The 15,871-nt window shown below is 38.5% G+C and overlaps 2 protein-coding genes across 6 annotated transcripts in view; one reads left to right on the top strand and one right to left on the bottom strand.

Moving 5' to 3' along the window:
* The window catches only part of LOC126754110 (trans-1,2-dihydrobenzene-1,2-diol dehydrogenase), a 239,468-nt gene that overhangs the window by 217,487 nt on the left and 6,110 nt on the right, over positions 1-15,871 (bottom strand). The gene's annotated exons all lie outside the window — the stretch shown is intronic.
* On the top strand, positions 7,050-15,516 carry LOC126754081 (uncharacterized). 2 transcript variants are annotated; one of them, XM_050465971.1, is made up of 6 exons: positions 7,050-7,293; positions 7,415-7,825; positions 9,881-10,749; positions 11,005-12,281; positions 12,372-12,977; positions 13,296-15,516. In XM_050465971.1, the coding sequence occupies exons 3-6, from the start codon at positions 10,038-10,040 to the stop codon at positions 14,361-14,363; spliced, it is 3,663 nt and encodes a 1,220-aa protein (XP_050321928.1). In that variant the 5' UTR covers positions 7,050-7,293; positions 7,415-7,825; positions 9,881-10,037; the 3' UTR covers positions 14,364-15,516. The 2 variants fall into 2 exon arrangements, with proteins under 2 accessions (XP_050321928.1, XP_050321927.1); XM_050465970.1 differs by adding an exon at positions 7,904-7,941 and having other exon boundaries at positions 7,050-7,825.

The following is a 15,871-nucleotide window of genomic DNA, read 5'->3' as shown; positions in this document are numbered from 1 at the left end:
TTACGAACAAGTTCATAAACCTTCTAGTCGATACACAAGCGGCAATTAATGATATCAGTAGAGCCAAAACTAAGTCGCACTGCATTAGGTTATGCAAACAGCCAATAACAAGACTCTCAGGAGGTAAACCAGTTAACAACATCTGGACACCCGATCACATGGGAAAAGACGGAAATGGAAAGGAAGACGAGCTGGCCCGCTCTGGGACAGCTGAAGACACAATTCCTGCTCCAGACCATGAATGATGAATAACTTAGGTCTTGGAACGAAGGTAACATTGCGCATACCACAATGTTACTTTGGCGTAGTGTTGATGATGGATAGACCAAAAAGTTTATATTTCTAGGCAATAGCAAACTTAGTAATATTGTAGAGATTACCACATCTAACCTTAAGGTCCCGATTTGAGAAAATGAGAAGCAGATTCGGCGGAATGCAAAGCATACGCGAAGGAAGATCAGATGATTACCTATGTGAATGTCTGCTTCAGCCCTATAAGACTGGACATATTCCACCCCGAAGCGGTAGTAATCCTTGTTAACAGTTTGGCCGGGGGGAAGGAATATGGAGTGCACCACACTTCGATAATATAAGAAAACTGTCAACATAACCTTGATTTTTGACCTGCTTTGACGTCGTTTTTTCGGCTTCGACTCACCTTTGCCATGATAATCGACCGATTGAACGTCTGTTTCCGGGTAGCATAGATCCATGACTCATCGCCAGTAATAATATGTTTTATGACAATGCTGGTAGTCGGAAAGCAATGTTTCACAGTCGTCAGAGCGACGCTGTTTCTCGCAATAATTTAGTGATTTCGGAACCAATTGTATTTCACTTCAGGCCCAAATGATCTTTCAAAATGGTTTTTACTGATCTTTGCGATATTCCAACGATGCCAGTAGGATCTCTGACTTAATCTTAAGCTCGAGTTCCTTTATTTTATTGACGTGTTGATCATCAGTTGATGATGGCAGTTATTGGGACATACAATATCGAAAATATAAATCCAGTAGCTTTTGGCTCTCTTAGAAAATGGGATTCAAAAATCATTGCCAATAGGTTATCACGAATATTTTGAGAAAGTTAAGTAAAAAATAAAAAATAAAATAAAAAATACAAACACTTGTGTATAGTAAATTGATATTTTTGGATATTTTGCAAAACTTTCAAAAATATTTCGCAGAATTTTTCAATGTTGTCACACGTTTAACCTGAGCCATGCCCTTTCTGCATACAAATATATATACTACTACCACTTTAAATATTTTATTTATATATATACGTTGCTGCTCCGCCACAAAAAGTGCATGAATAAGTCTGCACTTCAACGAAAAAGGGTTCAAGTACAGGTTAAGTCAACAAAAGCGTTAATGATAAGCGTTGACAAGCGCAACAAGTCGAAAAATTCAAAGTTAAAATATTCATACAAAAGTATTTATATGCTATATACATATATACATATATGTTATATACGTGTGAAGGAACAGCTATCAGCAATGGCAAATAGTGTGTAGCAAGAACATTTACTTAACATTGATCGTACATTTTCGGCAGTGGCGGTTGACGACAAGCCTTCGCTTGCCACTTCGTACTACATTCAAAAGTTCAATATTAAATTTAGCTGGGTTGTAGTCTTTATAACCGGGCACACTGTGCTTCACAAGGGTTTTGTATTAGTCATAATACTTAGACATATTCTGGCCTGAGAGACTGCGTATTCTTGGCTGCAGAGCTGCTGAAGAGAGAGTTGTTGGGCGTAAATTAACTCGGCTTAATTCGGTATGTAGGAACGTTTTGGGCCATAGACACACTCTATATGCAGACTTATTTCCAGCCAAAATATTGTGGACTGCCTCATTACAAAGCTGGAGAAACATCCTCAGCTGCTTTCTAAATATTTTAACACAAAAAAAGCCAGAAGTAACCAACAGCAGAGAGGAAGATTCCGAAATCATCTCACAATTCGACTGAATCCCTGATAACTTGGAATCTAGTCTTAGAAAGATATGTGGATGAGGCGAAGTCGCTGGAGGAGTGGCGCAGTGAGCTTTTTCGCAAATTAATCGAAACTCAAGGGGAAGCTTAGTAAATCTTCTGAGAGGAGCTCTTGATCAACTTTTGTTTTAGACTGCCAGACCACTGTAGTGGCTTTCAAACTGAAGTGGCAGTCGTCGAGGAAGCAGCAGATGTACTTTTCCGAAGTTCTTCTAGAAAAGTATACTTGTTTATCTACTCCGATACTATAGCTGCTTCGAAGGCCTTAAGGTCGCTGACAGTGATCTCAAAGCTGGTAAAAGAGTGCATATCCCTCTCAGCAGTAGCGTTATTCTACATTCTACTTCCATATTAAACTTGTCTGGGTGCCTAGCCACAGTGGAACCGTAAAAAATTGTAAAGCCGATGAGATTGTAATAAAAGAGGCATATATACCCGAATTCCATTAGGATAGGAAAGAACTGGGGTTCCTCTGTGTTCGTGTACTCGGCCGTTGGATCCCTAAGCTTCACGCGAGCTGAGCAAACGTTGATCAGATTTGCGAAAGAACGTAAAGAAGAATTGTTCTTCGTACTAAATAATGACCTTTCGAAAACATAAGAGAAATAATATGTTAAAAACCTGAATATCTAATACTCATTTGCTCCCGAACTTAGCGCTACCTTACTTGAGTTTAAATCAATGGTTTTGTTGACAACACTAACAACACTTAAGCTCAGCTTAGTAGCACCCTTTGCAATGCTGACAGTGGTTTTGCTTCACTTTTTAGCTGATTAAGAAGATTCAAACGCGCCGATAAGTGGGTTCGGGTATAATGTTGAAGGAAATTGCGTCAGCCGCAGGCCGTCTAATATGCCTTAAGTATATCTAATGCGCTGGCAATATTTGTCGAAGCCCGCCGCTGCTTGCACTTCTTTTTTGTGGACTCTTTTTGGTATTTTTTCTTCAGACGAAATTTCGACAGTGCGAAAAAAACTGTTTTGCAAGACACCTTTAGTTCGAAAAAAATAAAAAAAAAAACAGCAAAAAAATTTTGATTTGAGGTTGGGTTTTTTGGCAACAGTAGCGCTACGGTAGCCGCGCTGCATAAACATTCGCTGCGAACGGAAGGTGCACATTAGGGTTTGATTTTCAGTTGGCCCGCTCTGTTTTTGCCCTAGCTATATATGCATGTCTGTATATATGTTCTCTGCGACTTCGTGCAATGTTAGGGCACGTAGCGCATTGAGGCATAGACTCACACATACATACATAGCAAACGAGTTGCTAACAGTAGCTGCCTTTTTTGACACTTCTGCTCCCCCACCAACCAACATTTGTCTGTGTCTTGTGAGTACTCAGCTCTTCATCTGGCAACTTGCAACATTGCGCGACAATTGCGGCATAATTGACGCCACAGTAGGTGACTAATCAACATTTGACGATCATAAGTTGTTCGCAGCGCTCGGAGTAGGCAAATTGATTGATTCTTTCGGGAACGCATTGACATTTTGCATAATTTGAGAAAATGCGCCGATTCGTTGACGCTGATTGCCGGCTTCGTAATTATGCAAGTCAAAATTTGTCAATTGTCAAATATTTGTTTATGACAGCGCCATGAAGGTTTGGTTCTGGGCTTGCAATCGCAAATTACGAGATACATACATACATACATACTTGAGTAATTTGAATGCCTACACAAAAATAGCTTCCTTGATTGGGTAATATCGAGAGCATAATTGTTTGGTGTGGATCGTCAAGATTCATGCACCGTTACGTAAGCGTTGAATGCGGAAATAAAGTCAAATATTTTTACGTCAACGATCCACAGCCATTGTGAGGGGGTTTCTGTCAAAGAATGGCAACCGTTTGAACGCAGTCGACAAATGTAGAGTTCAGAGAGACTTGAACAAAAAAATATCACAAAAATATTGATGATTTGATCCACAAGCTTTTATTAGAAAATGAGGAAGATGACTGTGGGATCAGACTCATCTTGTAATATCCTTTTTAAAAATAATATAAACAGAGATGTGAGCCCTGTGTGAGCCTAACCGGAGAATTGTTAGAATATATCCAGTAGAATTAATCTAGCCAGAGCTTCCCGAACAAAGCTCTGAAAGCAAAATGAAGCAAATACAGTCTTATCTATATTAAGGCGCAGTCTTTCTTGGAGCTTGGAATTCATTTAATTCATTAATTTGAAGAAAAAGAAAGCATTATCTCATCAAGTCCTTATCACAAATTAATGAATACACCAAATTTCATATACTGGGCTTTGAATTACTTCCCCTCTCTAAATATTATCCGTATATGGCCTCCAGAGGCTCTTTCTAGTGCTTAAACCTTAAGAGAATACTCTGTGGAAAGAAATTTAGAGAAAAAAAGCAGTAATCGCCAATTGTAAAACAAAAGAAACATCGTGCTACAAAATGATATCGAAAAGTTATCGACCTTGATAAAAATCGATATTTTTTTTTTATTTTACTTCAAAACAAGTGAGCTCGGCAATCACTGGTCAACAACAACTAGAACTTATGCCCCTTTGTCAGATGCTCTTTACCAAAGCTATATCGAGAAAGGCGAGAAGAAATCATCTTTCTTTTGTTTCTCAGGCTTTTGCCAAACTGAGATTGAAATAGCTCAGTAGACACACCTTTGGAGATTCCAGCGAGTGTCTGAGATTAAAATATAATTAAATAAATTTGTGGAGCGCTCAAAAGATTTCGTCGATCTATGAGGTGATGCACTGGAAGAAGTTTTTGGGTAACACAATGGTCAAAAATCTACCCTAAAAAAATGACCTAATACAGCCTAAAACGATGCTACTTTTTCAGCCAGCGTGATAGTTTTAGAGATAATTATATGATTATTTAGAGATGATGGCAATTGCTTCCAAAAAACACAACTTTTCATTGGCTCAATATACAATTTTTCATTTCATTTTCTAAAATTTAAAAAAAGTAGTATAACTTTTTTGTAATTGAAGCAATAGAAAACCGATTTTTTTTCGTTTAATTATAGTATATATGCCATACATATCGTACATATAATATATTATATAATACATACATACATATATGTACATATGTATGTATGTGTACATACTTATAATCAGAACAGCTTACCGCTGGCTAACAAATTGTATGCTTACGTGCTTATGTAAGTAAATTTGAAATGCAAAAACAATGCGAAAATACGTATTTTTCCACGCCAATTAAAATATTTACCGAATTGCGTATTTTATGCGTAAACTTACAAAGTCAAACAACACAAAAAATTTGCTCATACAATTTGCTACACTTTAAAAATAAAACAAAAATCCTTGAAAGATGTCAATAGCCTTTGGGCGCTTGAAAAAAAGCTAATTTTATAAGCAAGCCTAGTGGTAATGAATTATGCAAATACAAAAACAAAATTTAGCAAACCAAAAAGCGCGCGTAAAATTCTTTCAGCTAGAGCACTACAAAAACACCAAACACAAAAATAACACGGACGAAAACAATCCCCAAGCACACACATTGGAGCAACGCGGTGGGGTTAAGGGAAATTGTTAAAAGTGTCAACGTACCTTTGGAAGCTGCGTTTCAGCGTTACTGCCGCATACCTGAGCACATGTTTCACGACGCCTTACGCACTCAGCACCGCTGTCGCCGCCCCAGCAACGCCGCCGAGATCAATGCCTTTTGCGCAGCGGCCGTAGATGCTCATTTGAATTTGGCAAAAATCAATGATTCCGTGGCGTCTTCGCGCCACAATAGCGCTTACGACATAAAGAAAAACAATACACATATGTATAGGTTCTATCACGCACCTTGTGCGTAAAGCGGTCTCAGCGTTGGAACGCGCGTCTAGCTTCAAGCGCTGACTATGCTGCCATGAGGTGTTTCTGCTGTGGGGGCGCACATTTACAATATTCACACATGCATACATGTATGCATGTACATATAAACATGTTTAGCTACGCATTATGCAGGGGTAAGTTTATTTACATTTGATTTGTATTTATTATATGTAGTTGCGTTGTTTTCTGAACAACACTTTGGCGGCATGTGCGTAGGCGATTGTGTACTGCTGTGGATTACTTTGATTACTGAGAAAATTCCAAGGAGATCAATGATTCCTTGCCAAAATGAATACGAAATTTCGCGCGTTCGCCTTGAAAAAGAAGGGTAGTGCTACGTGAGCTTCGCTGAAGGCTGCTGCGCAAAAAATTTACAGATTTATGTAAGCGCTTTGATCAATGGAGTTACTGTGGCGGAGCGGTAGTCTTGTGGAGAAAATTAATTTGCCTGTTGGTAGACGTCATTGTAATGATGGCGTGTTTGTTCCGAAACAAGAAAACCGAAGTTGAGGAGCGTAGCAGACGAGCGACGCAGCCGGCAGGCCGTGTGAAGCACACTTGCTGATTTATTAATGCAAAGCACTACACATGCGTTTCTTTTCATAGAAACTGTATTTTTTATGCACTAAGAACTACAGCAACCAGCAAATTATCACTTTTTATATACTTAGCAACTAATTACAAGCACTTATCACAAAGCTCACAAAACTTTTTATTTCACTTTCTTCAACATTTCCGCTTATGTCAAATAATTTCCGCACAAATTATGACGTTTTCCGGCCAATGCGACATCTATCGTACAGTAGCAAAATATTAATTTGTAATATATTCACTTAGTTAAAAATCTAGGAATTAAACGCTCCACATGAAAACTAACGAGACTAGGTAAGAGAGAACGTATATCAGAGAACGTACGTTATGAAATACGTTCCCTGTACCTAATTTGCGTTCTCCGTTCAAATGCTACTTTTTACTCAAATATACACTTTCTAAATAATTGAATATTACTTTATGTTGTTGTGCTTCTTAGTTGAAGCTTAATAATTAAGTAATTTCGTGAGAACAATATTTTTTTTTTAATTTTACATACAATTTTTAACCGACTGCTCCGAAACTTTATCGAATGCAACGCTGCATGTCCGAAAAACTAAAGAACGAATATGCGTAGAATGACATGAACACCAAAAAGGCAACCGTAGAAGCAGAAGTGGCAAATTGTGATAGAAAACGTACTGAGTGGAAATGAGAAGTCGTAAGAAAATTTGTGAAAATTCAAATCCTGCGAATTTTCATGCAAAAAAAATTATTGAATAAATTCTATAGACGCGAAAAACTTTAATAAATACAAGTTGTTTGAAAAAAATAGAAAATCAATAAATGCAACATATAACCAAAAGGTTGAGCCGCAGTAAAATTTTCGTTGGCCGAAAATTGCGACAATGAAGAAGCTGTGAGTCGTACCACAAACTACCGTAAGAAAATTTAAAGTTTTATTCCAATGAAACTGCAACACCTGAGCAGAAAAATATAAAAAAGTCGTATCAAATTTAAAAGAAATAATCAATTGAAAAGTGACAAAATATATTTTTCCAGCAAAAGGTCGAAAAAGTGTCAGAAAAAAGACGTGCGGTTTAAAAAAGTGAAACGTCAGAGCCTAAGTGAAGAGAAAAATCGGTCTAAGGGAAGCTCGACACATTGTACGACACTTGCGCTTTTTGCAGGATAGTCTTAAGTGATCGCAAAAATATGAGTGATAATTTATGTAAATATTAAAAGGCTTAATTAAAGGAATTTCACGAAATGAGTTAACAGCCGCTGATAAATCAAAATCCCGCAGCACCGCAAGCAAAGTTCACAAGCGACGCAAATATAAGACAGCTGTTCTTAAATTTAATCAAATATTTTTTGGCAAAAGCCGTAATGAATTTCAATTGTAGCGGGTGATTTAAATAGTAAAAACTTTGCATATTATATAGGCAAAAGGAATAAATATTTTCTCCGAAGGTATGTACATATAAATTGAATGCAATTAGCTTTACTCTAAAATGTTATTGTACTACATCCCACTACTTCTTGTTTTAGTATTACCACATCAAAACCACACACCAAGTTCTCGGTTGGTAGGTAAATTTCCAAATTATTTTGAAATTATCCCCCACATTAATTGAATGTTTTCAAATTTTTTTACATAAATAAGTCTGTTCAACATTACTTTTTAAGCTTTTCAACATTTTAGATGTTTACGAAATTTATAAGAAATTCATTATTTAAAAAAATATTTGCTTCAAATAACATTGTGCTCGCTATTATAACTGATGTACTTAATGTGTATATTTCTCCAGCAATCAATACTAATTAGTTTCAACTTTTCATGGCATCTCATGCAAATGAATGGCACATCAACCAAGCCGAAAGCACTTTGTATAGAAATTTAATTTACATACGTGCATAAATATCGGTATCTAAGCCTACCTGTCGACGACTTCTTGCAATGCCCATCATAAATTGATCTCAATGACAGGCAGCAAAAAACCTTCATTTGTTTTATGTGAGCTTTGAAATTTAAAGAAAGTATATAGAACTTCAATGTAGTATACATATGCACATTAAATGTTTTCTTATTGCTCAAGCTATTATAGTTCTTTCAATATTCATACCTATAGTAACTTCGTCCGCCCCAATACTCTTGCTAAGTTGTGCACATACACACTCCCCAGCTCATGGGACGCCTGCATTGGCGCGCATTGCACACACGCACATTGTTATTTGTATCCACACATAAAAATGCATCACCCACTCTTTTTTATTTATCCGTGCAATCATTGCAGTTATCACTAGACTACAACTATCATCGTCAGTCTGCCGTAGCAAGTAGCATTCATATATGTATTCTTATTTAAAAGGTTTCTAACGGAGAGTGCACATTTATACATATTTTATGTTTGTGTGTGTTTACACACAAGTGGCATCTACGTTTTCTTTTTGTTATTTGCAAATGTGTTGATATACTTACATTTATACGACTTGTTTTTATTGCAAAGTACATCAGACAGCTGCATTTCTACCGAATTACTTTCTACACTGCTATCAGCAAGGATAATTAATTTATATTTAATGTACATATTTATAACGAATTGAAAAACGCTGCGCAATTAATGACGTAAGTAGGTCTAGCTAGACTGTCAAAAGTTCTTATGATTTCAAATTAATTATTTCATAAATATGAGTAATTTTAAAATATTGATTGTCAGCGAAAATGGTTGCAAGGATGCGCTATATTGTTATTATGGTTTGCAAAAACTTCATTATGCTATATTTATTGAAATACTATAATAGAATCAAGACATTTTACACACAAAATAATGTTGTTATGTAATGCTTGGACTTTCAGCAGCTTCCTTTGTGTATTAGTAGGAACATTTTGCTTGCCGGACAAAGTTGGACTGTCTCCAAATTACACCAATTTGATTGTAGCAAAAGAGTTTAACAAGCTAAATTAATTCGGATATGATGGTGATGTGGCAATCATTGAGCAGATATGAATTCAAGAGTTTTCCCCTCACACAGACACAACGTTAATCATAGAAACGATTATTTGTCATTTTATTGCCCCGGAGAATGAATTATTTTCTTTGTAGGTTAAAAATGATTAGCCGAATAAAAATTTGGGTATGTTGCAATTACGTAAGAAAGAACCTTAGAGCAGTCCATTACGCAGGCCGGAATATTGTGATAGAACGTCTCAATTATTCCCGCATCGGAATATATTGGAACGAAAAAAGCAATGGTCGAAAACATCGTTGAAATAATTTGTAGGAGTTGACAAATCTTGGACGAATAAAAATCCGTTTCCGTTCCGGTTACATACATAGATGCGATTGTAGTGGAAATGAACAAATAATCTTCTTTAATTTAGGATGATTTATAAAAAAAATATGCTTTGCGAGTTTACGTTATTTAAAACTAACAAAAATTTCTCTAATACAAATTTTTTGAAAATTATTTTTCAAATACATATGTATATATTCCAGTAACATGCTTTTTTTTTTTGTTTTGCAGATGCGATAGGCTAAGTTACGTGAAATTCTCTATATATTAGTAACCACGTCAAGAACTTAGTGCCGAAGTCCAAAAGGATTTCTGCAGCTGCAGCTGCTAAAGCAGCACAGTACGTTAGACGGGACTTACTTCGCTAAACGTTATTCGCACAGAGATAATGTTTAAACCAATCAAGAATTTCATCAATTATATTCAGAAGAATGCAAGTGGCAGTGCGATATTTGGCAGCTCTACGACAATAGCCGACAGCGAAACCGAACCAGGTGCCGAAGAGATTGTCACCGAAACAACAAAAAACATTCGTGTCGAAAGTGAAGCGACACGAGAGCAGAGTGCGAAAGACGGTCGTGTAGTGGAGACAAAAGTGGTTTCTAAACTTTTGAATGAACAAATAGAGAACAAAAACATGAAGCGCATAGAAGTGAATAAATTAAGTGTTATTAATTGTAAAAATGCAACTGTTGAAGTGATTAACGGTAATGAGCCGAAGGGCATTTCAGTTTATGATGGTGACGATTGTGATGCCGACGATGACATCGAAATGCAGATAAAGAGCAGCGTTATGCTGCGGCCACCATTAAAACGTGCCGGTTCTTTGGTGGAAAATCTAACGGATGAAGTAGATGGTGAGTTGGAGGACGTGCAATCGCAAGGTTCCTTACATGAGTACAATGATGCCATCGGCATTGATTCACAAGATGAATATGAGGAGTATCAGCAGGAAGGTGCAGAGGCAGTTTCACTGCTCAGCGATGATAGAGCAGCCACTGGGGGAGAGGATACAGCTGACGAAGAATTTAACACCGAAGAAGAGGACGCTGGAGACATATTTCTTGAATTACCGAGTGATCAAGAGCAGCGTTTTGAAGGTAAACTATAGTAGATATTGATTTTATCGATATATTTTTTGAGAATCGGAGCTAAATGCAGGGCCTAAGTTTTGAAAATTAGAATTATGTGTTCTTCGCATTAAAACTTTATCACCGCAAACCATATTTACTCCTAAATCTTTATCCCTACGACTATTATTGTCATTGTTCACGTACTGAATTAAATTTTAAATTAACGTCCTAAAAATGTTTCCGAATCGAATATTAAGTTTTCAAAATTTTTGAATATTTCAGACAGTGAAATAATCGTGCTAAACGATGGGGACATAAACTCTTCAACTGTGTCCGATGTGAACTCGGAAGATCCATTAGCCATCGATGACTTCACACAACCATCGATTTCGGGCATTAAGGATATGTCGAATCCTTTAGATTCCTCCACTCATGATGAGGCCTCCACCAGCGCCGATTTACTTTGGATTACTATAGACGACCTAAAGACAAATACTATAACGCCAAATGCAGAAAAAGACTTACCAAGTGAGGCACGTATTAATACGCCTACAAGCACACCACAGCGCCTGCTGCCCACTACGACAATGGGCAAAGAAAAACGCAATAGCACACTCGCTGCTAGTAGTAGTGCTGGTGCGACAAAGCTAAGCGACCAACGTGATGAAAATGCCGAAGAGTTACGTAGCGACGGCTCCGACTCGGGGCTGGGCAGTGAAACATCGGCGCTGCAGACAACGCTGAACAGTCTGGCCGACACCAGCCAGTTGACGGCGCCCAACGACAGCAGTGCCGTCAATACGCCCACAGTTAACAGATCCAAAGTAATTACGAATAATGCTTGCAGCAGCAGCGGCGACAGATGCATTGATGCTGCCAATGTAACATTCGTAGACGGTGCGAGATCCAACTCCAGCGCTATTGTGCCTGTTGCTGTTAGCGCCGCCTTGCCACCACTAGCTGCGTTAGCGAAACCGCTGCGTTCGAATTTGAAACGACGACTCGAGGAGGACGATGCACTCATCGACGCCGCACACGAAACACAGCTGGCTACAACCAGCGTGGGTACGCAAGTGAAAAAGCTGAAGCGCTCGATTAATTTCGAAAATGTGCAAGTTTACTACTTTCCACGGCAACAGGGTTTCGGTTGTGTGCCCTCGGCGGGCGGTTGTACGCTGGGCATGGGCGCACGTCACATCGGCTTCAAAACGCTTACACTGGCCGAACATGCCGCCGAATTACGGCGTGCGCATCGCTTGCAGCTGCAAGAAATCAATCCACGCGGTTCATCGAGCGATGACAGTGAAGAGTCCGAAGAGGATTACTTAAGTGAGGGTAGCGGCTCCGATTTGGATGCCGAATCGAATGGCTTTCTGCAACCGGTATCGCCGAAGCAGCGGCGCGCATTACTCAAAGCGGCTGGTGTGCGCAAAATCGATGCTGGCGAGAAAATCGAATGCCGCGACATACGCAACTCACGTGAGGTGTGCGGCTGCGCGTGTGTGGAATTCTGTGATCCGGAGACTTGTGCCTGCAGCCAAGCGGGCATCAAATGTCAGGTGAGTGAACTGTATAGATTTTCTTTGCATTTAAAAATTATCATTGCTAATGCTTACATTAATGTTGGAAATAATTTGCACTCACTTCAGGTTGATCGCGCCATGTTTCCCTGCGGTTGCACGCGTGACGCTTGCCTCAACACAGTGGGCCGTGTTGAATTCAATCCGACGCGCGTACGCACACACTTCATACACACAATTATGCGTTTGGAAATGGAGAATCGCCAACAACAGAATCCACCACTCTGCAGCACGATGAGCAGTTACAGCTTGTCAGCCGCCTGCGCTACCACCGCCACCGTTGTGGGTCCACACACCAGCGCCCTACCGCCTACGCCATCGTACGCCAATACGCTACCGGGCAGCTATTATGCCATGCAAACACAATCAAATTATAGTTCGGGTTACGCATCGCCCGCATATCCAAGTGAAACGGCTGCCAATTACTATCAGCAACAAAGCACCGCCACAGCCACCCATTACAGTGCAGTAAGCTCTAACGATTTGCAAACGACCGCAGAACAACAACAACAAAGTTTTCAATTGGACACATTGGATGCGGGTCTGTTCGCGGGCAGCGCGTCGGCAGCCACAGCGTATGGCGAAATGATGCCGGCTTACAGCAGTGCGGTTGGTGTGTCGGCCAGCACCGGCTCAGTGAGCGCTTATCACCAGAATGTGACCTATTCAACACAGGTAAGTACTGTGACATGAAATTGTCAAATTAGGGTTTATTCCTTTGTTTTTTATAAACGGATCTTTCGAAGAAGATCGTTATTTCGGTCCGCTGGTAGGGTCCGAACTAAATAATACGCTCGAAGATTATAGCATTATACCATCGGGTCCGTACCGGTTACTTAGACCCCACTGGGATCAAGTCTCGGATGTCTGTTACTAATTAAATACGAGCCTTGATACTCAAAAATAACCCTAAAACTTTCAGAAATCTGAATTCTTCAAAACTGTAACAATACTTTTTTTTATTATCGGACGATTAAATATTTACCATTGCAGGTCTCCACCTACACTGCCTATCAGCAAACTACAAGCGCTGGCGGCTACCTACCGCAGCACAACCAGCAAAGCGCAACCGTGGCAGCTGCAGCGCCAGCACAGCCAACCCTAGCGCCACCACCAACGACCTACAGCTCTTGCGCCGTACCATCGCTGCCACCCTACGGCACCGCTACCACAACCGCAGCAGCAGCGCAGTATCAAGACACGAGCAGCTATGCGCTTGTCGACACCACAGCGCCCAGCTGCATTAGCATGGAGGACAGCGGCGGCAGCGAAATGGGTAGCGACGCAGAAGGCATCAACCACATCAACAACGCCACTAAAGGCAGCACCAGCATCATCAGCACCAACAGCACAATCACCATCGCTACTACCAACAACAACAATAATACTTCCTGCAAGAAAAGCGATACTAATACGCACATCCCAGCTGCTGAGGATTGCGAAAATGCCAGCAAAAGCGACATTAGCGCTGACAGCGACAGCAATTTCATACAACTCAGCACGCCGATTTCCAGTGCAACACGTCTATCACAAATCAATGATCTACTACAACACAATCGCCATACAACCGCCACACTGGTGTCCGTCTCACACACAACGTGTTTGAACGCAAATGGCGGGACCAACACCGTCGTCAGCAGCCGTACCGTCACCACCGATTGTGATTACAGCGACAGCAATAGTCAAGATGCGGTAAAAAGCGAGACATTAATAGAGGTGAAGGCAGAAAAGATGGAAGTCGCTATACAAACCAAAACAACACAAGCCACGAACTCAATCGAGTCGACGAAAAGTTGCGCCACAAATGCTACACCCAAACCAAGTGTGGAGCCCGATAAACCGGAAGCATTGGAAGCACCGCAAATCGCTAGCCATAATGCCACAGAAAACATAAAGCTACCGATGGGTGTTGATGTCGATAGCATTGCTGCAACAAGCCACAACACGGACGAGCTTACTAAAACGCTTAGTCAAGCGGTTGCTTCGAACGGAATTGGTAGCGCAGCTAGCGACGCCGAGCAAGCAGAGAACAGCACTGTTGTGACTGCAACTACAGTCTGAGCTGCTGTGACGGTTGCAGGCGCTCTTCATTTGGTCAGCAATTAAGAAGCGAAAAGCGGTGGCAACACAAACACAGAGGCACTCAATAATCAGATGCTTTGCAGGCAGTCACAATCACACACTTGCGTACACCCGCGTCACTCTTAGCAATTTTTAAGACAAGACTTGATTTCTATTAGCCTCTAGTTGTGGTAAGCATAAAACGGTATGAGGAAAAGTACATTGGCAGCGTATGAAACGAAACAAAAAAATTTAAGCGCATTTTCGTAAGTGAATTATGCCGCTATCGAACGTTAAAATTGAAATGACATACATATATGAAAAATATTTACAAAAAAAGTAAAAGCAAGAAACAATTATACTTATAAGCTAAGCTGACTAGCAGCCGAAATGAATGAATGAATTTTTTGTAGCCAAGCAGCAGTCTGCTTCGATAAGTAATGTTAAGTTTTTCTTCTTTGTTGCACTCACTACTCACACGAGATAACTTATGTATAGAATTTGTATAAAAAACAACAAGACACACACACTATCACACACGAAATTAGTAATTTCCAACACTGCATTAACAGTTTGAATTATACATACCTATATAATATATACTATAGTGTTAATTAATGTATAATATATAATTATATATATAAACAAGTTCATATTCCTTTTTAAATTATGGCTAATAAATGAAAATACTACTATCTATAATATTATGCATATGTGTGTTAAAGCAATGTGTGTGTGGTTATGTAACCTCCCTCAAATTTTTGTTGGCTTTTCTTTTAAGTTTTTTTATGTTTATTTAAATTTTTTTTTTTAATTTTATGTGTGTTGGCAGTAAATTCCATATTTAGCTAGAAAAGCAGCAAGCAAATATAGCTGTGGAAGGCATTTGAAGCTCAGTAAATTATTAAAGACGGTGAATTTTAAAAATATTTTTCATTTTATGGAAAAAATAACGGAATTAGAGTAACCTCACTTTATAAGTTTTCAACTTCACCTTGTTTGAACTCACCATAAGGCAGCTTTTTTAATCGATATATTTGTTTTCCATTTTTTGGAAATTTTAATGACGCATTTAGCAGCAAACATTAAGAAAAAAATATAAATTTGTTTGGTAATATTTTCCTTCGCAGCAAGGTTAAATATCTCAATTAACCATAATGCTTTTCACTTTAAATTTTTTTATTTATTTTTTTATTTTTTACTTAATTTTTTTTAGTTTTTAATAACATTTTTTTTAGTTTTTAATTCAATTTTATTTTATTTTATTTTTTATATTTTATCTTATTTTTTATAATATATTTAATTTTTTTTATATTTTATTTTATTTTTTTTATATTTTTTTTATATTTTATTTTATTTTATATATTTTATTTTATTTTATATTTTTTTAGTTTTTATTTTAATTAATTTTATTATTTTTTATATTATATTATATCTTTTTAAGGACACAGGTGTTTAAAGTGTACATAACCTCCATATTATTTTTCATTTATTTATTTTTATTTTTT

Source organism: Bactrocera neohumeralis, chromosome 3 (assembly GCF_024586455.1).
Source record: "Bactrocera neohumeralis isolate Rockhampton chromosome 3, APGP_CSIRO_Bneo_wtdbg2-racon-allhic-juicebox.fasta_v2, whole genome shotgun sequence".
NCBI classification, from domain to species: Eukaryota; Metazoa; Arthropoda; class Insecta; order Diptera; family Tephritidae; genus Bactrocera; species Bactrocera neohumeralis.
The sequence above is the reverse complement of the archived record's forward strand: the minus strand, read 5'-3'. Positions and strand labels throughout refer to the sequence as shown.

Bases quoted from the DNA above. Each gene is read 5' to 3' on its own strand.
- LOC126754081 (XM_050465971.1), top strand. From the start codon at position 10,038: ATGTTTAAACCAATCAAGAATTTCATCAATTATATTCAGAAGAATGCA. The intron at 10,750-11,004 runs GTAAACTATAGT...TGAATATTTCAG, and splicing joins TCAAGAGCAGCGTTTTGAAG to ACAGTGAAATAATCGTGCTA. The intron at 12,978-13,295 runs GTAAGTACTGTG...TTACCATTGCAG, and splicing joins ATGTGACCTATTCAACACAG to GTCTCCACCTACACTGCCTA.